Source organism: Budorcas taxicolor, chromosome 12 (genome assembly GCF_023091745.1).
Source record: "Budorcas taxicolor isolate Tak-1 chromosome 12, Takin1.1, whole genome shotgun sequence".
Classification (NCBI taxonomy): Eukaryota; Metazoa; Chordata; class Mammalia; order Artiodactyla; family Bovidae; genus Budorcas; species Budorcas taxicolor.
Window position 1 is genome coordinate 52142929 of NC_068921.1, and position 24043 is coordinate 52166971.

Genomic DNA, 24043 nt, shown 5'->3' on the forward strand with positions numbered 1-24043 from the left:
CTGGTGTAAAAGCGAGGAAGGCAGGTAGCTTAAGCAACAAATACTTGCAAGTATCACGATGCCCCCGGACAGCCATCGGGACTTGGGGGAGGACACATGAGAGAGATGAGTTCTATCCCCTTGAGATCTTTGCCAAATTAGGGAAGGACCATTTAACATATAAAGTAAAGTAGCAAAAGAAATTTAATAGCTTTAAGTACTGGAAAGAATCATACTGGTACTAGAGTCAGAGAGACCTTAAGATTGAGTAAGTTTTATGCCAAGTACATCAAGACATATGGACATATGAATTCCTTAGAGAGTTGTATACTTTTAAGTGCTATAGGCTGATGCAATTCAAATTAACAAATGCTGTGTTTAAGGGAGTGTGATGGGAAGGCTGGGGGACACACAGTACACTATGTAAGTCTTAATGATGCATATAAATCAGAGGAGGTTTCCTAAGAGAAAAGCTGATGTCAGCATATCTGTAAAAAATGAATATTATCATGAGTCTCTCTCCTAAAAGACAAAATGTTAAATTGATTGCAACCACTGTTTTGATGGCAAGTATATTCTACCTTAAAACATGAATCAAAGATAACACTGTACTGAGCAGTGAGTTCCTGTCAGAAAAATGTTCTGATTTATTACACCTGACTTTCAAGTAAGACAAAGTTGTATCAATTGAACTCTTGGGTCTGAAGAGGTGATAAGCTAGTGATATAGTGATATAGTAGCTAAGCCTTTCTCTTACTCAATCTGTGCTGATGGACAGAAGGTGGGGTGACTGTAGACAGCAGGGAATGCTCTGACTGCAGACTAAACTTCTGTGGTCAGCATTCTCCATTCAGGTCATCTGAGACCCAAACCCACCACTCTGGCTCTCCCAGGGAAAGGAAATATACACATGGGAATAGGAGCAGCTTAGCAATGGCCCAAGGGGACTTATTAACACTGTATCTGCAGGCCACTTCCTTTCTGAGGGAAAAAATTCTAAAAAGTATTCTTTCTCAAGAATGGGGTAGAAGCATGGGAATTTAGCAGTTGGTTTTACATTCTTACTGGCTTTTAATACTCAAGTAAATAGGATGCTTTTTCTTCTCCAGTGCTTTTTGTTAAAGAGTGCTCAATTCAGTTGAAACATGTAGACAGGCTAGAGCTAGGGGGAATATATAGGATGATTAAATATGTTAATAGGAATTTTCCCCAACTCCCTTCTGACGGTGGGGGTGAGGATTAAAAACTAAAGGCTAATTATGCTATAGGTCAAACTGCATTAAGTGCCACTAGAGTAAGGTAAAAAAGAATCCAGAGGAGAGAAAGAGTAACTTTTATAGAAGAGGTACTGTGGGAGAATTTGTCTGCTGGATATTATACTTGGGAAGAATCTGAAAGGGAGAGTTTAAGAGAAGGACTTCCAGGCCAAGGAAATAACTTGAACAAGGGCATGGAGGTAAAATATCATGGAGTAGATATTCATTTTGCCTAGCTATAGATTTCATACATTTATAATCAGAGCCTTTCTTAAAATGGGTATTCCACAGTGCCCCAAGTCATACTAATCTGTTTTTAGACTTGAGTTATTTTGAGAATATAAATAGGCTGTTTGGTTGGTGAAGTTCCAGATGAAAGCCTTTTCGCTAAAACTCAGAAATGAGATTGTATCATTAATAAAGGTCTCAAAAGAACTAACAAGCCACAGCTAAGTTTCCTTTCTTACCCCAAGATCTCGGGAATTGTCCACATGAATAGATACATAGCGGGCATTGATGCCTTTTACACAGTTGATGGTGATGTTCTTAGTTTTGTTTTTATCCTCATCTCCTGACTCCCAAAAGGTTTCTGTGGAACCATCTGTCAAACTGCCAATCATGGCAGGTCGGCTTGAAGTTTTTATGTCAACAATGCTGGTTAAGTCCTTTAAGCACATTACTATGCACAATTCCTACCAGAAACAAATAGACATAATTGAAACACTCAAATGGAAATCTTCCACAATAGTAAAATAGGCATGAGATAGAAATAAAAGTAAGTATCAAGTTGTTTAGGAGTAATTTTCAGTTTCTCCTTCAGTACATTGTTGAGTATTAACAGGATAACTGTTAGATGACTGACCTGACTCATAGCTTCAAAGCCAGACTGTATGCTGATGCTAAAACTCTCTTCACTGTCTCCATCATCTGATTTTGACAAAATATTGTTAATGTGATGAAAGACATTGCTCTGATGGAGGAACTGGTGATCAGATTGCTTGAATTTCAGACTCCAGCACCTAAAAAGGTGTAAGTAATATAGTAAATAATTCTTTTTCAGGAACCTCTAAGGAATTCCTTAAAAAAAAAAAAAAAAGCACTCTGCAGCTAATCTTAATGCTGTACGTAAAATAACAATATTAGAAATTTTTAAAATTCAAGAAACAAAATGATTTCTACTGGCTTTTGGAGAAATATACGTCATTTCTGTTGAACAATGTAAATTCTAAGGAAAGTTCATCCATTTTAAATATAGCCAAACTGACACATGAAGATCAAAGCTATAAAAGCAAAAAAGGTAATAAATCAGTTTTGTAGACAAGTGTTATCCCAACTATACCAGCCTCTTAAAATTTATTAGTCCAATAATTCTACTCTAATTCATCAGAGTATAACACACTTTGTACTTCTAAAATCTTGCACTATAGAATCTCTTCTCTGCTGGTCTCATCATTAGGAATGTGGGTAGACAAAATCACCCTGTCAACCTATTTCTTATAAAAATCAGTGGAGGATTTACTTGTTTATGTGTAGTCCAGTACGAGGCTCTAGTGATAAAGTTCACAATGTAAAAGTAATGGTGAGGACTTAAAAGGAGGAGATACTCTTCAATGTAGTTTCAGGATTGGCAGCATTTCTCTTGATTTTCTTTTCGATTCAAAACCCTATTTTGAATTCAGTTTTTGAGATTTCATTGCCCTCTCCATTTTTGCAACATTTAAGTTTCTACTCTTGAGGAACACTGAGACATGTGATTTGGGGTAGCAGAGAAAGTGAGGAAGATGGTTTCAGACTGTGACAATTTAGAGGACTCAGAAGTATACCATCCACAATTTACAGAGGGGCCAACAGGCATGAGCTGAGGTGAAGGGCAATTCCAAATTACAACCATAATGAGGGAGGTCATTCATATAACACAGGATTCTTTCTACCTTAAGTATTTAAAGAGATCTTTCAAGCATTTCATGCTCTGACTGCTTCAGAAAACTTTTCCAGGGTACTTAGGACACTTGGAAATAAGATTACCTCAGGGCCATCTGCTGTAATGAACTGCCACTGGGGAGAGACATCATAAGATCGGAGATGGTCTGAAGTAGGCGGTGAAACGTGTGTGGTAAAGGATGAGCGGCTTCCCCTGCAATCACTATATCTGAGAGCGGATGCTCACATACCCTCGTATCTTTCTCCTAAGACAGAAATGGCAGGCAAGTTCATCAGTTTGGGAGCTGGAAGGAATTTTTCCCACAAAAGAAAATGTGTACTTTAACGATACTGATGTAGTAGAAATGTAAACAACAAAACCAAACCATACCTCAAACATCCAGTAAGATTAACTAATTATGCTTACATTTTTAAAGGAAAAAGTGATAAGGTCACCTATAGATAAAATCACCAAACCAAATAAATGCCACATATGAGGATCAATTCCAGCATACTCACTAATCTACTAGCAGAAATGAGCCTTTCCCTTCAGCTGAGCACCACCCAAACTGCTGGCCCACAAAGTTGGGAGCCAGTAAGCAACTGTTTCCATTCAGTAGGTTTTGGGGTATCTGTTACACAGGAACAGACAGCTCTTATGAATGTGTGATAATGTCACATTGTAATTGCAGATTGTTTTCAATTTTCCCTTGCAGCCCTATTGATTTTTATTTGATATCTTTAAGGTTATTTTATTAACTACATGCATACACTGAAGATACAGAATTACTCTTTTTATCATTTTGTAGAGAGCCTCCTTATCCTTATTGATAATTATGTCTTGAAGTCTATTTTATCTGATGTTAAACTAGCTATAGCAACACAATTTTGATTGGTATTTATCCAGTATATCTTTTTCTACTTTTAACCTTTTAATTTTAATCTTCCTCTGTCCTTATGTTTTAAAAGATGCGATGCTTATAAACAGTACCGAGCTTTTGTTTTTTTCTATCTATTCTGACAGCTTTTTTAAATTGAGGATTTAGTCTTCTACTTTTTTACTGTAGAAATATAAATGAGATCCATAAATCACAGCTACAGAGGTATAAATGCGGCTGGAACCCAGGCTTCCAGGGCCCACAGTCAACGCTTTTCCATGATACAGGCTGCCTCCTATAAAATTGAAGTCCCTTCTAGCCAAACTTTTTGACTTTCATGTCCAGGCACAATCTCATTTTCATTCTCTGTGCCTTACAGTAATGCTGTGAAGTAGATGGCCCTTCTCTATAATAATGTTGCCTTCTTCATCTTATATTGCACTGTACAGTATATATCTTCCAACTGAGTGCTTTGTGTGTGACAGTGATGGCTAGTGAGAAACCAGAATTGATTGACAGTGTTTCTGGAGACAGAAAACTTTCATTCAGCATAGTTAGTATGTTGCTCATAGCTCTGAATTGGTATTCTTGCCTTTAAGTTATATAATCTGTGAATGACCTCATGTAAATTATGGTATTACCTGAAGAGAGTTCGACTCTTCTATAAAAATATGGACAAATAAAAAACCAAGGGTCTCACTCACTTGTTCTGCATTTTCTTTGTTTGTTTTGTTTTCCTCATCCTCTTCCTCCTCTGGTTCCACTGGAGCAGGAGTCAGAGACGCCACGAAATGCCACAGAACATCATGGAGAGAAGTGGTCTGGATGACATTACACAGAAGCCAGTTGAAAGCCTGCATGGAAGAGAAAGTGAAACGCGCTCAGTTGTGTCCAGCTCTTTGCGACCCCATGGACTATACAGTCCATGGAATTCTCCAGGCCAGAATATTGGAATGAGTAGCCTTTCCCTTCTCCAGGGAATCTTCCCAACCTAGGGATTGAACCCAGGTCTCCTGCATCACAGGTGGAATCTTTACCAGCTGAGCCACAAGGGAAGCCTGAAAGCCTGAATAAACAATGTTAAATAAGTCCAAGATAAAGAGAACCTTCTGGGACTCAAGTATTTTAAGGGAAGACTCTGGGAAGACTGATTGTCATTTCACTGAAAGTACACTGAACTTACACTGTCAATAATTCTGGCCCTAATTTAAAAATTAACAGTAGGGAATATAATACCTATGAAATACAATTCAAAAATACTTTTCCAAACTACTTTTCATTTCAAAAATTTGTCTGAATATTAATTTACACAAGAACATTTTTTCCAACTTGCATTTAGAATCAACATGCATTTAGAATATTTCTTAAGTTCTACACAAGCTGCTATTTACTTAAATATAGATTCATGTGGTTCCCACTGATGAATATCATGAGTACTTTCTACTCCATGATAAAGAAAAAAGATTTGTTATATATACAAGTCTATGATATACAGTGATCCATTTTCAGAGAACAGAGACCCAGATAAATTATCATTGTTAAATTTATAATTCAAAAGCCCTACTTCGGATCCCTTTTGCATGATTACTCTAACTGAAATGACACTGTGATTATAGAAAGCTTTTTTAAGATGATATTATCATGATTCAGACAATAAAGCAATGTAGAAATGATATTTTTCAGAGTGCTTAACTATGAAACTCAAATTCATTTATATTCCTAAACCTAGGAGTTTAATTTTGTTGCAAACACAGTATTTTCTATTCACTGAGGTCTCTTAATTTGTCACAATTTCTGTTCAGTAGAAAACTGACATTATTAAACAGAACCATCATATGAAGCTTATGATTAATGAATTAATAATCCTATTCATGTATTCTTACCTCCATAGCAAAAACTCGACAAGCAGATTTCCTTAAAGCTTGTTTCATTGCTATTTCCAGACCTTCTAGATCATGATGCTGTATAACAAAGGCTAAGACTGGCCACTGGAAGTTCCGTTCTCCTTTGGAGAGGGAGCTGTGGGCTGAGATGAGCCGGGACAGCTCGGGAGATGGATGCCTCAAGAGCGAAGAACCCACTTCTGTTCGAAGGAAAAAAAAAGTATCAATTTTCATAGGCAACACATATTAATATATTTAAAGTGATTTCAAAAAACAGTATCCAGCTTATTCACTTTGGGGTTTTTTTTGTTTTTGCATTTGACACAAATCTTAATGATTTCAATTTTTTACTGAAGCTCAGATTTAAATATCTTACGTAAAGTTATATACCTATTAAGTTTCAAAGGTAAGTTTTGAACCCAGGTCTGAAAGTTCACACTTTCTATAACACTATACAAAATGTGATTTATTTTCTCCCCAAATGGAATCTACATCTTATCCCCAGCATTTTCTAAAGGACTGCTTTGTAACAAATGGTATTTCATTAAGAGCCCAAAGATACTTGTTGAATATATCCTCAATATTTTCCTAGAAGATCTTCAACAAGATATATAATCATCTACCTAAAAATATTAGGTCAGATCTTCGTTTAGTAAGTAGTTGGCCTGATAAACCACTAACATGTTATCCTTTGCTTCTTGGATTTCTTTCTTTATTCTTAAGACAGAATTAATTAGCCTCAATTTGGGGCTGCCAATACTAATTGGTCCAGATTATCTAAAATTTTTCACTGATTACGAGCTAGCCGTATCTCCAGTTTTTATTATCTGTTTGAGTGGTAGTACTTACAAGAGTTTACAAGTTTCTATTGAGAATATCATTGTGAAAGTGTCAAGTCACTGGAACTGCTGATTTACTGAAGCTTAGTGGGAGGGATAATGGTAGCAATATTCAGCTTAGATACCTAACAAGTAATATATTTTAAAGATCCGTTTATTCTTGAATAATAGTGAATGATCTCTGGGTGTCTCTTCCAACTAAGATGTAAAATTTAGAGAGGCACATTTATGGCTGTGTCACACAGAAGGAATGTTTAACCACGATTTAAAATTAATCCACCCCTCTGCCTTCAAAAATTAGATTTAAAAAATCTACAAATAAAATCATTAGGATCACTCAATCTTCTTTTTCATCTTTATACTTACCAGTATCTCCACTGTTAACTCTCCTTCGAGGAATGGCTTTAACTCGTGCAGGTAAGATGGAGTGCTGTTTATCATATTCAGAAGCAACAACAGAGTAGGATCTTTGGAAGACGGTTCTCTTTGCGAGATCAGTATCAGTTATGGGACTAGTTTCCAAACTGCAGATAGAACAAGGTGACAGATAACTCAGGAGAAAAAGGGAATGACGTTGACACTGTATTTACTTAGTTTATAACAGCGTAGTCAAATGTGTGAACCATGTGGAAGAATACAAATTCAAAGGCAACTTGACAATATCTCTTTAAGCCATAATTGGATCTTTCCAAATGTAATCACATTTTGACCGATTTCAGAACTGCATCTTAAAACTTTTGCTTCTCTTAAATCTACTTTGCATTTTAAATGAAAAAGAAGAAAAGGCATCAAATATTCTAAGCTTCTCTCAGAAGCAAAAGCACTGGTGGAAGACACATGTCATGATATTCAGGAAAAAAAGGCAGATATATTCATAATAGCACTGAATAGGAACAATGAAAATATATACACAAGGAAACCTAATAAGAGGGAAAATGAAAGGATGTCATTTTCCTCTGGTTCTGAGTGTTCTATGAGGTTTCTCATTCTCTGGAGGTGCTACCCAAAGCTCTATATGGAGCACGGCCATACCACAGTGTACTGAGAGATGACAAACGGGTTCCTAGCCTCAGTTACACTATACTTAAAACTGTTTGAGAACTCAGTGGTTTTCAGGAGGGCTGTTGGACACGACTGAAGCAACTTAGCAGCAGCAGTAGGAAACCAACCTCTTTTTTTTTTCTTTTTTAACTATACAACATTAGAAAACAGTTACAAAAGTATTAAGGTGGTTATGTAATTTCTTTTATTGGGGCATTTTAAGAAAAAGATAAATACCTTTCTTTACTTTCTAAGACAAATTTACAAAATATTCTTTTTGTTTCTTTTCCATTGGTCAGGCTTGGTTTAAAATCCTATGGCCCTCAGTAAAGCTTATCTGCCTAAATGAGTATACATTCTTGTTTGAATAGATGATGAATGTTGTATATAACTAATTGGAGTAAAGGTGATCTGTTCTCTCCAACTGGATCTGCTATCAAAGACCTCACCTGATTCATGAACGCATGCCTTTTCTTACTGCTCTAATAGTCGGGACAGTTGACGTGACTTCCTTCCTGAGATGGAGGGATGCATCACTCTGAAAGAACCTCTAGGGCATCCTCTTCTGTTTAAAATCTCTCTTCCACAAAACACTGGACTCAACAAAAATATAGTAAGTCAAATACCTGGGTGGCATGGACTTCATGTTGCTCTCGGGCTCTTCAAATACGTTGGGACTCGCATCAGGGGTTACTGATATGTATGGGGCTGGCACAGATGTTGAACGCAGGTACCTCATTTCATCCTGGAATAGGTTGTCATCTTGATAGCCCACAAAATTTTCATGATGATGCCTGCATTAAATCAAACCCAGTAACTTAAAAGTATGATGGTAATACAGATACTTTCCATTTTTAACCTCCTTAGTAAAAGCAAAAATAACTCATACATCTATAATTGAGGAGTGTAAAGTATTAAAATAGTGGCAGATGTGAGGAGGAAGAAACAGAAGGCTGATAATTTTACACATAGGTATTGCAGGTACCACAAACATTTCAAATACAAAATTGAATTTATTTCCTTTTGAGAACTTTTCCATCTTCCAATGTTTCAGTGAGTGATCCCACCAGCTATCTGGGTGCCTTAAGCTAAAATATCTTGGTGTCACAGAGGGCTCAGCCCTCAGCCATGACCAGTCCTTCAGGCCTGTGGACACTGGGTCCCCTTTCACTATTCTCTCTTCTTGTTTCCCCATCATCACTGCCTTGCTTCAGGCTGATGACATTTCTTGCATGGACTACTGGAGTATAGGTAGTGACCTTTATGGTAGGAACACGTGTTAGAGTGAAATTTGAAAAAGATTAGAGATGTATGAAATGTTTCGTGGGTTAGGGGGGATATATCTATTCCCCAAAGGGCTAAAAATTGTAAAATTCATAGAGTATGCCATCAATTTTTGTATGTTTTACCATTTGATTCTATCCTTTTCAAACTGGAACACAGAGGCGCTAGTCTAAGTACAATAAACAGGTTACTGAAGCTGAAGGCTTGCTGCACTTGGCATTCCTGGTGATTTTTTCCAACGTCCCAAATGTACTTAGTCTCACGTTTTCATTTTTGTTTCCCGTTCATTTTATTGAATTATAAGTACAATAACAAACAAACAAACTACATAACTCTGCTTCTCAAAATGGAACTGCTGGTTGGTAAGTCATGCCAGCAGGCAATTTCCAAAGTGATTTAAAAAAAACAGCCAAGTGACATTACCTAGCTAGTGTCTGCAGGTAGAGACAAGGCATTTTAACAGGAAGGTCCTCAGAAATGCCCTCTTTCACGCTGGGGAGTTGAGACTGGAATGGCTTTGCTGGATGGTAGCATAGAATGCTGGGTTCGGCAGCGCTGCTCAGCGACAGCAGGAAGAGGGCATTCGCTTTAATCACCTGGTGGGCTTCCATGGTGGGCAAGGCACGCGGAGTCTTGACTTGCATCGGCTTCCTCCTAGACTGCTTGACCTGGAGGGAGAATTTTTAGGGATCTTTTCCTGCTTATATTCAAATGTGAGATTTCTTAACCTAAATACTTTTGAGTTGCTAATACAAATTATTAAATACTTGTAGAACTACTTTAAAACAATAATAGTGATTACCAAAAACAACATTCACTTCATGTTTCTGAACTGACTGAAACTAATTTATATCAAATACAAACTGTATTTTTTTCTCTTTTTGGTGAAAGTTAAAAACCTAACTAGTAAAATTTAGATGTAATTATTTAAATAAAAGAGTAAATAACATGTATGTGTGTGTGTGTGTGTGTGTGTGTTTGTGTGTGTGTGTGTATCTGGCAAATATTTTCAGTTAGGTGTGTCACTAATGTGAATGATCCTCACTTTCCGTAAATCCTTAATATAACTAGGTATTCAGAAAAAGAGGAGATAAAACAGCAGAAAAAGGGAAGGAAAAGGAAAAGAGAATTTAGAGAGAGAAAAGGTGAAGAGGGAAAGCTAAATTATGGAAGCAGGTGACTGAGTAGCATAATAAGAGTTTTAATATCAACTATATGAAGTTGTCTGATGACATGATCCTAAAAAGAGATTTTTTTTTTCCTCCCTCTTTAATCTCCTTCCCCATCCCAACCCTCTGGGTTGTTACAGAGCCCCTGTTGCTTTTTTTTTCTTTTTTATTGAAGGGTAATTGCTTTACAGAATTTTGTTGTTTTCTGTCAAATATCAACATGAATCAGCCACAGGTATATGTATGTCCCCTCCCTTTTGAACCTTCCTCCCACCACCCTCCCTAGCCCACCCCTCTAGTTATTTCAGAGCCCCTGTTTGAGTTTCCTGAGTTGTGCAGCAAATCCTTAATGGCTATCTATTTTACATATGGTAATGCAAGCATCCATGTTGCTAAAAAGAGGTTTTTTATAAGGTTTATCCTTATCATTCACAGTATAGTCAGAAAAAAATAAAACTACCTTCTCCCGGGCAGCAGCCTGTTTCTCCCGGAGGTATTTTTCTCTGCAGCGATCACACACCAGATACCATGTGCTTCCCCCTATGCCGCCGTCGCCACAGTTACCAGCCCATCCGCCACAGAAGTGCCCGATGCTATTGTAACCTTGTCCACCAGCATACCGGCCACAGCCTTTGAAGTAAGACCATAAACAGATACTGAACTAAGAGTCCTTAATAGTCTGATGCTTGCTACCTATGCATAAATGACAGATTTCCCTTCTCAAAGCAAGCAAAGTACTAACTTTTTCACTTTTTCTACCACCCCCCCTCACCCTGCCCCCACAGGCTGTTAGTTATATCAGCAAACATGCATGTATGACCAGAAAGTAATCGACTATATGACATCTAAAATACTGAAGATACTCTATACATGCAGATGAAAAGAAATGTTAAGATGTGGGAACATTTAGATTTATTTAAGTGTGTCATAAATTTGGACAAAATAGATATAAAACATTCTGTACGAATGGTAAATTTTACAGATCACATATTTTATGAAAGGTTTCAGTGTAATATGTAGGAAGAGAAAAGCATCTACCCAAATCCGTAATAGGTGAATTTTGCAATACTAATCAATTGTTATAGAAATAGTTACATTTATCTAAAATACTGTCTTCTGAGAAACAGCTGATAATCTCTTTCACAGGAAGAGGCCCATAGAAATCAATATAATCTAATTTAATTTGCAGTTTTGAACGGGAAAACAATACAGGTAAAGGAGAGTTAACGTTGAGACCTCTCCTGTGTGTTTGGATATGTTATTTCTCCTGTGTGAGACAGCAATCCTTTGGGTAATATGTAAAATATTTTAAAAGTTAACAATATCTCAGAATGTGACACACTAAAATGAAACAGTACTGAACTGCCTTGCCATCGCAGTATTAGAATTTCTTCACCTATTTTCCACAAAACTTATACTGTATTGATAAAGCACTTTAAAAATTACGTTCTAAGAAAAACTATAAATTCTGGGCAAAAGTGTCCCTCTCCTTTAAGGTAATTCATGGAACAGCTTAAGTCGGAAGCTACCGCATCTATGTTTTACGCAAAGTGCTTGCGCGCACTCCGAAGCGCCGCTTACCTGGGTGAGCCTGCCTCATGTGGTACGTCACAGGGTACGGGTGGGGCTCCCCACACAGCTCACAGATGGTGTCTTTCTCTGGCCCTCCTACCGCCAGCTGGGCCATCTCCCCAAACAGATTACCTCTGGGCCGGACTTCGGTCTTCTCTTTTTTCTTCTTTTCTTTCTTCGCCTTCTTATTCTCTTTCTCACACTCTTTCTTTTTGAGGACTGCACAAGACCCGGGACTTGGGAAAATCATATTCTGGGACGCTGCTTTGATAGTGGCCAAAGAGATGTCTTCCCAGAAAGCCACCAGGTGCTGCAGCGTCAAGGGGAGCGGCGACTTCGACTTCGTCGCGTGGTGCGTGGACATCTCAAAAGTGGCCTCGGCTTTCCCGTCTTCGCATTTTTCATGCAGGGGGGGTTCCTTCAGCATGGACAACACCTTATTTTTGTTGATGCTACCCATTTTAGATATGTCTGGCCCATGAGGTGCAATATTAAACATATTCAGTGCTGACGATATTTCCAACGAGTGTCTATTTTTTAATTTGGTTTCCTTTTCTTCTGTTGGCTGCTGGCTGTTTAAGCTACTTCTTATAGGCGCGTGTTCTTTGGAAAGGTCTGGATTAAATTTTAAGAAAGAAGAACAAGCCATGGCGTCATGTACTATGCCTTCGTGCCACAGGAAAGAGGCAAAGACGGCCCGGGCGCACTCAGCCACGGAAGGGGACATGGCTTGCTTGGCCGGCTCCAAAGGTTTGGATCCCTCTCCTTTGAAGAGAAAGCTGGATTTTTCCTTCTTGGGCCTGGTGTGCCTGTTAGCACATTTTCGACTTATTTTGGGGGACGCCCTCATTTCCTGTTCCTCTTTCAGTGGGGCTTTTCCTATGCTGAAATGCACTTTATTTGAACCTTCATCCACACTCTTAAATTCACTGCTCTCATCACAGGTGCTGTCTGTTAGGCTGTTGGTTTTTAAAGTACTTGAGGTGCAGACTTCAACCACCTCACTGTGGAGGTTTTCTTGTACCACGTGGGGAGAGGGAGCTCTGTTTTCAGAGCCGGGGGAATCTTTAGAATCCTTTGGTACTGGTTTTGGTTTTGGTGATGTTGATCGCCCCCTCAAGGGTTCTGTGAGGGGCATTTTCTTCTTGCGGAGGGTATCTGGATCAAGGGTGTAAGAGTCTGATTTGGAGCGTTCCCGGGGAGGATCGAGTTTCGTCTTAACAGGAGCAGTGCTTTTCTGAGGTAGGTTTTTATCGTGTGGTGAGGAGGATCGCGGAGAACTAGCACCGGACGGGCTAGACCTATTGGCTGGGAGCGTCTTTGGCTTGGGAGAGGATGACCGAGAACCTGGGCCTGGGGACTCAGCTCTGAAGCCAGAAGACATCCTCCCATCAGATTTCAGAGTCTGCAAGGTGTTGTGGTTGGGGGACAACGACCGACTATGAGAATCTGACCGCAGCTTTGCAGCGTCGGATTTCAGCATGAGAGACTCACTGGCTGACAGCCCTTCTGTGCCCCTGGGCTTCCTCTGCTCGGCGGCAGTCCGGCTCATGCGCCCATCAGGTTTAAGTGCTCTACTGTGTTTGGAGGACAGTTCTGGTTTTCCCGACGTACACACTGGTCTAGGAGATGCTGAGATGGTTCCTCGGTCACCTGTATGGTCCATTTCATAGTGAAACTTGTTAATACAATTATAACTTACTGATGATTTATCTACTAAACCGTGAAATAAAAAATAACTAAAAAATTTGTGTTGCTTTTCACAGACAAAAATATTTAAAAATTAAAAGACAAAAAGGGGAGCAAGGAATGATTTCTCGACAAAGTTCGATTACATTTTATAATTCTAATATTCTTATGATTGGATTAGAATAATTTATTACTAACATATGAATGCTAACAGAAAAAGGATAAAAAGAAAAATAATCTCGCTTTTTCTCAAGCAAAGCACTAGGAGTTTCTAGATGGACACCATTTATTTTCGGCATCCTGGCCCTCCTTTGGTGTCTCTCCCTCCTACTATTTCATGCCTTCTTTAGAGGCACGACAGCAAGGATGCCTTTGCTGTCGGGAAGTGGTACAGCCTTCAAGATTATCTTTCCTGCCTAATATCAAAACTCCTGTCTTTATTGCAAGTGATATTATTGTTAGGAGGAAAGCAATCTGACCAAAGTGACTCAATTGGCACAAAAAAACCTGAAAATCCTTAAATCTTGCTAGAAGCGTTCGGTATTTTTTTGAAAACGGATACTTAGTAAATTGAGAAGAATTTGTTAACTGGTTACGTTGCAGTTTGTTCTCTTTCTTTTTTAAAGGGAAATGAACAAACTTGGATAAAAGTAGTAAACTGTTTTGGGGCTTGCTTGCATATGTGTGTGTGTGTGTGTGTGTGTACAGTCATGCTCTAGTTAGTAATCTGGCAAGAGAGTTTTGCCATAGAATCTGTCTCCTCATGGAAGGCCCACAAAGGTTGATATTTTTTTTTTTACTCCCTTTCACTGATGTCATGTCAAGAATGGGTCAATATAATAAGCATTTGATAAATATTTGTTAAGTGAGTAAATAAACTCCTATTTTCTTTTTTCCCTTCTGCTAGTCACAATCTTCAGATTCTCTGGAAATCCATTACGGCTAGCACCACCAGAGGGCAGAGGGCACAGGAGCCACTGCTGTGTGGGTCAGATTTTATAAGCCAAAGACTGTATTTGGTAGAATTAGACATCAGCCCAGTCCTTGCCAACTGATTGATGTTGGAAATACCTTCATCATCACATTTATTTCATGAGCTAAACCATACATAATGGTGAATCCAAGCAAATAAGTAGTTAATCTTTTATACTTGGCATCTCTCCCTACAAGATCAATTTGTGAATTTTCTGGAAGGGGAGTGCTTTCTAATTAATGATGCACAATTCCTCAAGAAGGAAATCTCTACTGTGATTGGCTAAACAATAGACTCCTTCAAATGTCAGGAACACCATTTATCACATGCCAGCAAACATTGCTTGTTATATAGAGAGGGTCAGCGTGCGGGCTGCTCTATATCATATTCCTATGCTTCAAGTAATGGTGAGTATTTTTTTAGATCTGTTAAGTAGTGACAGCTGAATACCTGTTGGAGCCTAGGTGCATAAATAATGCACAATTACTTCTTCCTGACATATATTTGTCAAATTATAAATGAATCCTGCTGAAAAAGTTAGTTTTCCAAAATATATTTCATATATTGAAAAAAAATGTGAAGTCAGCTAAATGTGGTAAACCCATATGCTAACTAACTAATGTGTATCTTCTTCGTTTGGGGTTTAAACGTTTTGAGGCATACAATAAATATCACTAAAAATGGTCATATGGCTGTTTTAAGTGTCACTAAATAAAAACACACTTTGTCAAAAAGCTTTTGATCATAAATACTTTCACAGTCATCACTTAATTTTGTTTGATGCTCATGTTTATCATGTGTAAATTTAAGTGATAATAGACACTTTCTTAATCTCAAAAGAATTCTGAAGAAAAAATAATACAAGACAGGATAAAAATTTAGTACATTCTAACAAATTAGTAAAAATGTTAAATATTAATTCATTAATAATCTGCATTTATGCCAAAATCATATGCAAAAGGTTATATAATACCCTTCTATAATGTAATGCACCCATAATACTCTACTGTAATATGATATGCCATAGTATATACTACTTATGGGTTACACCAGACTCTCTACTACAGAGATCAGGGTCTACAATTATTCCATAAAATTATATAGCATTACTGTCAACTGTAATGAGGAGAAATATAAAACTATTTTACTCATTTTTAAGAATACAAGATTTTAAAAGTTAAATTAAATATTACTCTAAGATAAAAATATGTGATTAGGAATATACAGTACTTTAAAAGACCAAAGCAAATTTTAAAATGGTCTGACATTTTATCAACTGTTAATAGCTTAAACATTTCTAAAATTAAGCGACTAAGGAAAATATAAGGAAGACTCAAGCCAAATAGGATGGCTCTGAAAACAAAGGTAAACTAAAAAACTTATATTATCAAACTTTCTCATAAAAAACTAAAACAGGAAAATTATTTTTATATTAAAAAACAGAAAAGTGAGTCTAAGACTAACCTGTCACATAAGACACTATATTCTTACAGATCACAACGTGCTCAAGGCTTACACATATATCACTTTGTTCTGGTCATAAGGGCTTTACAATTCCCCAAAGGCATTTCTTTCTATGTACTTGTTTTATTTAAGACTTCATACAGGTTCAAAATTAAACAAAAGTTTACTACAGATATAGTAAACAGGCATATCAATTAGGATAATCAATACAATATTGAACAGATACATCACAAATTACCCCAAAATATCAAGTTTAAATAAAATGATAAACTTTAATCTTAATGGAATGAGATGAAAATGACTGAAGTGAACTAAAACTTCTTCCTTGAAAGCTCCTACGTTCATTAGGAATGGCCCATCCGTGGAGGCACGCATACCCACCCTTCAGTTTGTGAGACAGAGATGAGAGAGCAGAGGCAGGCCCAGCTACACCATAATTTTTGTAAATGCGCTCACGAGAAGCAAGGTTGCGAGATGGAGATTCTATAGTGGAAAACATTGGCAAAGAAGCAGCACAGATTCAATGGAAAAAAAAAATTTAGCAGAGAACACAAGCAGAAACAAAGCATTTCAAATGGTATGCACAACTATTAACTGCTATTAAAAATTTCATATTCTGCTAAAATTTTCAATAAGTTTATATTTCTTTAAAATTAAAAACTGAAAACAATGGTCAAATTAATTAATTTAGACTAATAATGACAGCGCCAAATGTGTTAGCTTAAAAGTTAAATAACAGTCAAAGCACTGATAAATCAAATTTGAGCATTTCTTTTCAGACTAATATTTCTTTAATTCAGTTTTCTTTAATTTGGTGCTCACTTACTTATAAATGAAAGTTTATAAGTAATTTTTTTGGTAAACAGTGTGAGATTAAAAAAATGTTACTTACAGTTTAACCTACTGTCCTCTGGCTTTCTGTATGGACACAGGACTATAATTTTTCCCGTATGCATCTCAGAATGGACCCAAGTTGACATTTATGGTCGACTACTTTTCTGAGTCCATCTTCAGTAAAAACTACTAGTGCCAATTCCAATATTTAGCGTTTGTTTTGTAGATCATATTACTGAGATACCAAATTTTATTTACAAAATGTCTCACAACACAAACAAAGCAAAAAAAAAAAATTACAAGTCACTGAAATGTTAAACACATTAATGATTCACCATGCAGAAAACAAAGTCCTTAAAATGAAAAAAATATATATATTTTTCAAAGAATTAAGAGAACCTTTAAAGTGGTCTTTCAAAAGCAGTATGCTTTAAAAAGAAATTTCTAAATCTGAAAATTAAGCCACTATTTAAAATTTTAATTTCTGGCAGTTAAATGTAATCAACCGAGCTGAAACAAATTCAGGTAATAAGGAGATAAGTTTCTTAATATCATTGAAATAAAAAAATGAATACATACTTATCTCAAGAGAAAAAGTAATGGCCAAGATAAAAGATGAAACTATTCATTAGGCAAATGTCCTTCTATATATGGTAACAGTGTATGTATTATGTGTCAGACAATGTCCTAGAAATTGAGCAAAAAGTAATGAATAGAAATGAAGTCCCTGCTCTTATGGAACTTATCTTCCAGTAAAAGGAGAAAGACAATGAACACATATACCCTAGACGGAGTGGTGCTAAACTTGGGAGTCGTAAGCACACAGATGTTGGGTAATACCCCATGCCTGGATAAGACCCCTGGGGGAACGAGGTTTAGATGAGACCTCGGAATACAAACCTGGACATTCCTAGAAATACAGAATAGAGGAGGATGTAGGAAAGAGGTCAGAGGTGAACAGCTGAGGTAGGAGATAACCCACCAGAGAAGAAGGTGTTTCAAGGGAGAAAGAAAAAGCAATCCTGTTAAACACTGCCAACAGAGCAAGTAAAATGAAACCTTAGAACTGACAACTGAACTTAGCAAAACAAAAGTCAAACACTGACTAGGGTGATATCGGTTGATAAGGACAACTGCAAAGACCCCTTGTAAGCTGGTTCAGGAGAGAATGGTAGGAGTGGATGGAGGGATGGACCCACATGCCATCAAGTCATGTTCATCTAAGCTAAAAAGCTGTTAAAATTTTAGTATCTTTGAGCATTCTTCTTTTTAAAGTCTATAAAACTCGAAGGCATCAGACTCTACAAAAGGAGTTCTTACGCTATTAATACTGAGTCTACAACTCGCCCCCAAAACGTCAGTTCGAGTGCCAGTTTTTGACTGGAATTCAAGGGCAATTCAAACTGCCCATGTAAGGACAGTTTCATAGCCTGGTCACTAAAATTTGTGAAGACCGGGTTTAGCAAGGGGACACAAGAGCAAGAAATTAGAAGACTATCTTAATTAAAAATACCAATAACATAAATATACAAAACTATTGATACATGGACACTTGTAGGATAAGATGTTAGAGGTTTAAGGACAAACTCCTGGAGGAGGTTTTGAAGCCAAAATACGCTTAAAGTCTTTTCAATATGTTACAAAACCTAAAGAGAATAGGTATGATTCAGAGTGAACAAGAAGAAACAAATATTTTTTGAAGGTCTAAAAAAGGTTACTTTTAAATGCCTAAATAAAGTAACCTGTGATTTCACACAACACTTCTAGTCATTTAATTTTACAAAATTTGCCCATGTTTAAAATACTTTGAACTAAAGATCGATCTTTCAATTTAAAAACAGACGTGATATGAAGAGAAACATTGCTACCTACGCACAGAAGAAAAAATTGATCAGCTTTTAGCCATTTGATGAAGATTAATCATGCACCTTTTTATCTTGCTTTAAGATAAAACAGCTAATTATTAATCTCTGTAGGCTTTTGATTTTTTATGCATAATATAGTTAACTAAGGAGAATAATCCTTAAAACAAAATCCTTAAAAAGCAGGATTTTTTTCTCCAGTACTCATTTGAAGTCAATGTTGTTTTGTATCAAATATCCCTTCATTAACAATATGATTCTTTACATGTCATTTATTCTTTGTTTTCTTTGTTTTAAATCCCAAGTTTCAAATTCCCTGGAATATTTCATTCATTCTCTGGTCACAGAAACTCTGAGTTCACTGTAATCTGTATTTAAAAACTTATTCCCTAGGCTAATTATAATAAAAATTTATCTATTTTTTATTTTAATAAGGAAAGCATTCTCATTTCAGTTGGCCAAAGACAAATTGTGGGACAATACACTGGAAGAATCAAGGCACCTACCACCATTTAAATTTAAAAAGGAGCATATATTCTATCCCTGTGTCAGGAAGATCCCCTGAAGAAGGAAATGGCAACCCACTCCAGTATTCTTGCCTGGGAAATTCCATGGGCACAGGAGCCTGGTGGGCTACAGTCCATTGGGTCACAAAGAGTTGGACCCGACAGCATGCACACATATATTCCTTCAGTGTTGAGTCAACAATGAAGAAATGATCTTTATCCATATGTTGATTAGCACCCAGGGTGCTTCCATATCTTGACAATTATAAATAATGCTTCTGCAAATACTGGGGTGCATGTATCGTTTAGAATAAGTGTTTTTGTTTTCTTTGGATTATACCTAGTGGATTTGCGTCTAAAGCTGTCAGTCTAGACAACTGCTAGCTTGAGCATGCAATTGTCATCACTATCACCTTATTCTAAACCCTCCAAGACATCAATAGACAGATGTGGGAATAATACTTATACTTAATTATGCTTATTTCTTATCTGCGTATCTTTTGGCTAGGTTGAAGCTATTATTTATGTATTGTCTCCTCGATAACCAATACATTCGCTTTTTGACTTTTTAAAAAAATAAATAGCTTTAAAATAAGTAATTTCCAGAATGTCTGAATTGTAAGTTAAGCTTAGCCACTTACTGCCTGTCATAAGAGTCTATACTGTCAAAATATCTGTAGTTCTATTCAGAGAAAAATGCAAATGTACAATTACTGAGGTTCAAATTGAGTAAAGAAAGTCAGGAACACTGTCCCTGTCATTCCACTGCAAACATGACACAATGTTATCACTGTTTGCAAAAGACTCATAGAACTAGATTTCTTTCTACATCTGAAAAACATATACATAAATAAATATAGATATGAATAAGCACTAACAGGATACAGGATCTTAATAAACGTGTCAGAAGAAAACGAGCTTAAGACACAGAATTGAAACTAAAATTTGTTTACATAAATGTCAGTATACTAAATGAATTATAAAACTAGAACAAAATTTTCAACCTTAGGATAAAATAGAAATATGTCTTTTACTAGAATATAACATTAATCCATGATAAAAATGCAGTAAGGAAGATGGATGAAAATCTGTAATGATATATTATCAACTTGTTAGTCAACAATGCCATCTTCAGTTATGCAAATGCTAAAAATTTATTCAAATTATAGCTTTCTGGAAGCTAAGTTACTCAACTGAACTCATTTTTTCCTTAAAATCTTTTTATTCTGTGTATTGGTATCAGGTAAGCATATAATCTTCCAAAACAAAGGAAAACTGGACATCATTCTAGACTGGCTCCTTCGACTATCTTTAGCACTTCCTGTACAATCTCACTGCCTACATGTTTCTAAACGTGTTCCTTCTATTTTCCCATTGTAATTTACCTTAGTTTAAGCCCTACTCAGCTCTTCTCTGGAATTTCTGCTTCTAACACTCTCCCTTTCTCCAGAACCCTTCTCATAATATTTTCAGTTATCTTTCACAAATGTAAGACTGATCACATCACTCTTTTTATTTAAAATTCTGCAGAACTATATAATCCTTCATCTGTTTCTTACACTTTACTCATTTTACACAGTATTAAGTCTAAACTACTGAGAATGGCTTACAAGACCTTCACGAGGTGGCCCCACCCTGTCCAGTGTAAGACAGTGCCTGTAGGATACTAACACTCTAAGCTACCAATGCATGAGTTTCTTACGTGAATCATGTTTTTGAACATAATCAAATAAGCTTATTCTTTCGAAGTGCTTAAAATGGTGCCTGTTATGTAGTAAAGGACTGCCATGTGCTGCTGCTACTGCTAAGTCACTTCAGTCGTGTCCGACTCTGTGTGACCCCATAGACGGCAGCCCACCAGGCTCCCCTGTCCCTGGGATTCTCCAGGCAAGAACACTGGAGTGGGGTGCCATTTCCTTCTTGAATGCATGAAAGTGAAAAGTGAAAGGGAAGTCGCTCAGTCGTGTCTGACTCTTTGCGACCCCATGGAGCGCAGCCTACCAGGCTCCTCTGTCCTTGGGATTTTCCAGGCAAGAACACTGGAGCGGGGTGCCATCGCCTTCTAGCTATTACTATTTCACACTTTCTCCTCTTTCCTCAGACCACCAATGCACTCTCCCCGTGCTAATTCTGAGCTGATGACGGCTTCTATTCTACTGAGAAAACAAAACAAGACAAAAAACAAATGGAGAAGATTCTCATGCTGTGAACACTACGTATTCTTTTCTCTCCTGTTCTGACGGATGAACTATTTCTGCTCCTACTTGGCCAACATTTCCACTTCGTGCTAAATCCCATCTCCTCTTCCACAGAAGAATACTGTTCCAGCAATTCTCCCCTCTCTCCTGCATCAGCAATATTTCTCTCTATTGGATCATTCTCATTTAAAAAAAAAACCTTAATGTTACCTCTCCCCCCACATAAAAACCAAACCAAACAAAAACCTCACCAGATCTCACGTCCTCTATCTTGGTTTCACTTTATTTTTTTCCTTCCCTTTACAGTAAAACATGACAGATTTATCTATAATAACTATCTTCAATTTCACATTCCCTTTTTTATCTTGAAGCTACTCCATCAAGCTCTGGCAGCTCACCCTACTGGAGCTGCTCCTATCATCAGTGACCTCACGGTGCTAAATCCACGGTGCTCAGTCCTCACTTTACCCAACACATCACCACATCTGATACAGATGATCACTGTTCCCTGAAATACTTTTCTCCACTTGGCTTGGTTTTCCTGCCTCTTTGGCCACTTCTCATTCTCTCGCTGATTTCTCCTCTTTCCCATGTCAGAACACTGAAATGCTCCCAGGGTTCAGTCTTTAGCTATCCTTTCTTTTCTCCCTACACACACTTTCCTGCTGCTTTAATCCACCCTTAGGGCTTTAAGTGTATATAACAATTCTCAAATTATTCTGCTATACGCCAAATAAACTCCTAACTTATGTGTCCAGCCCAGACAGTTCCCCTGAACCCCAGGGTCATGTGTCAATCTCTACTAGGTATCTCCACTGGATTTAACAGGAATCTCAAACTTAACATATCTAATCAATCATTTGAGAATACAGTGGCAATTACTGCCACCCTGATCCAGGCCCCTTTGCAGCGAGCAACTCTAATCAAGGAGTGGAGTCTATTTCTCCATTCTTGAATGTAAGTGCACTGCTTTGACCACCAGAGGATGGCAGATGGGATGGTGTCTCAGTGCAAATCTCAATAGATGATGAACACTTTTTCTTTCTCAGAATCCTGCAATGTCCAGGCAGACAAACCCAGGTTAACCCACTGACTGACAAAAAACAGGCCTAATCATCCTTTTCACACCAGCCAATGGCCAGCTAACCCCCGAGGCAAAAATACCTGGCTGACCTACGGATGCATGAAGAATCCCAGGCAGGGTCCCAACACCTATTCAGCTGAGCTCAGCCTTCTCTGCCAACCCACAGAACTGTGAGCTAAACAATGCTCATTTTAAGTCAGGAAGTTTTGAGGTGGTTTGCTATGCAACAGTAGCTCTAACCTCTCTAATCTTTTCTGGCAGAGTAGGCAGCTTTTCTCCTGTGTTTCCAATGCATCCTGTGAATATTTGTTCCTGCAGACTTAAAAAATAATGTCATTTTAAAAAAACATGGCTGCCTTTGACAGTATTTCAAAAGATTAGTGATGGTATTTTCTCTACCTTATTGCTCCCTATAGCCTAGCATAGAGTAGATACTTAACAAACGCAGGTAAATAGATGATGGAAGAATAAATGGCCCATCTGAAGAAAAACAGGAATGAAGTGTAGAATAAACTTAGTAGCCAAGACAGAGATGGGAGCGAGAGGAGAGACAGAAGGTCAGATCTTGTCAGGAGAAAGCAAAGAGGTGCACCAAGGCACACTGTCCTATAAACAACAGCAGCATTCTTTGGGGTTTAGGCTTCTAGAATGAACTTCATCAGGGCTGAAGAAGAGGAAGAGGAACACGGGTCCAGACTTTGCTACCACCGAGAAGATGGTGACATGGAATGAAAATAAATTCTGGCCCAGGACTGAAATGACAAGGATGTGTAGGGAGGCTAGAGACGTTCGAGTGCAACTGAAATATATATATATATATATATATATTGGCCCCTGTGACAGATGCTATAGGCTCAAGCATGAAACATTTTATTGAGATTATTTGACTTCATAAAATCTGTTGATATCATCCTTTAATTTTTTTTGACAAAAATTATGAAGAGGTAAAGGATCTTAGAAATCAGCTTAGTGTCACAAAACTAACTGGAGGGAGGAGAGAGATTAAAACACAGGTCTCCTTCCTAAGTCAAGTGTTCCATCCATGCCACAGCTCACAGCGGGCAAGGAAACAAGTGGATAGATTCTAGGCTGAGACTGCAGTCCAGGATAAAGATGAAGCCTAAGACTCAGAAACAAACCTGCCTTTAATACTAATATCTGGTTACAGTGTTACCATATGAAGAATTAATCTCAAAGCAAATAATGAAGTTAAGCTATGAAAATGTATGGAGCAGTAGCTAAAAAACCTCCTTTGTACCTTTCCAAATCCCATCCTGACACTCACTCCACAGAGAATAGAATGCCCTGTCTGAGATGGTGATTTTTCCCCTCTCTGCCTTGGACTGTGAGAGATGCTGAATGTTTACATCAAAAGGCAATATATCAGCAGATAACGATCATCAGGCACTGCATTTTATGGATGAGTTAAAAAGGGCTCTAGAGATGTGAAGTAACCTAACTAAAGCTAGTGAGTGGCTGGAGAGGAAATGTGAGCTCAAAGTCTTTCCATCACTACATCACTGGAGGCTAGGTAAGTAAATAACAGTGCTTTAGTTAAATGGTAGTATATTCAAACACTAATCAGTACGCATGCAGATACTCAGACGGACTC

General features: G+C 37.5%; 1 protein-coding gene across 1 annotated transcript in view; it reads right to left on the reverse strand.

Moving 5' to 3' along the window:
- MYCBP2 (MYC binding protein 2) overlaps positions 1-24043 on the reverse strand; it is a 266575-nt gene that overhangs the window by 29676 nt on the left and 212856 nt on the right. Inside the window, exons 58-67 of the mRNA XM_052650329.1 lie at positions 11831-13474; positions 10710-10879; positions 9504-9748; positions 8423-8590; positions 7122-7279; positions 5917-6113; positions 4738-4887; positions 3261-3421; positions 2098-2254; positions 1703-1927 (exon numbers count right to left, since the gene is read on the reverse strand). Of these exons, the coding sequence (XP_052506289.1) occupies positions 1703-1927; positions 2098-2254; positions 3261-3421; positions 4738-4887; positions 5917-6113; positions 7122-7279; positions 8423-8590; positions 9504-9748; positions 10710-10879; positions 11831-13474 (3275 nt within the window). The remainder of the gene's footprint in view (positions 1-1702; positions 1928-2097; positions 2255-3260; positions 3422-4737; positions 4888-5916; positions 6114-7121; positions 7280-8422; positions 8591-9503; positions 9749-10709; positions 10880-11830; positions 13475-24043) is intronic.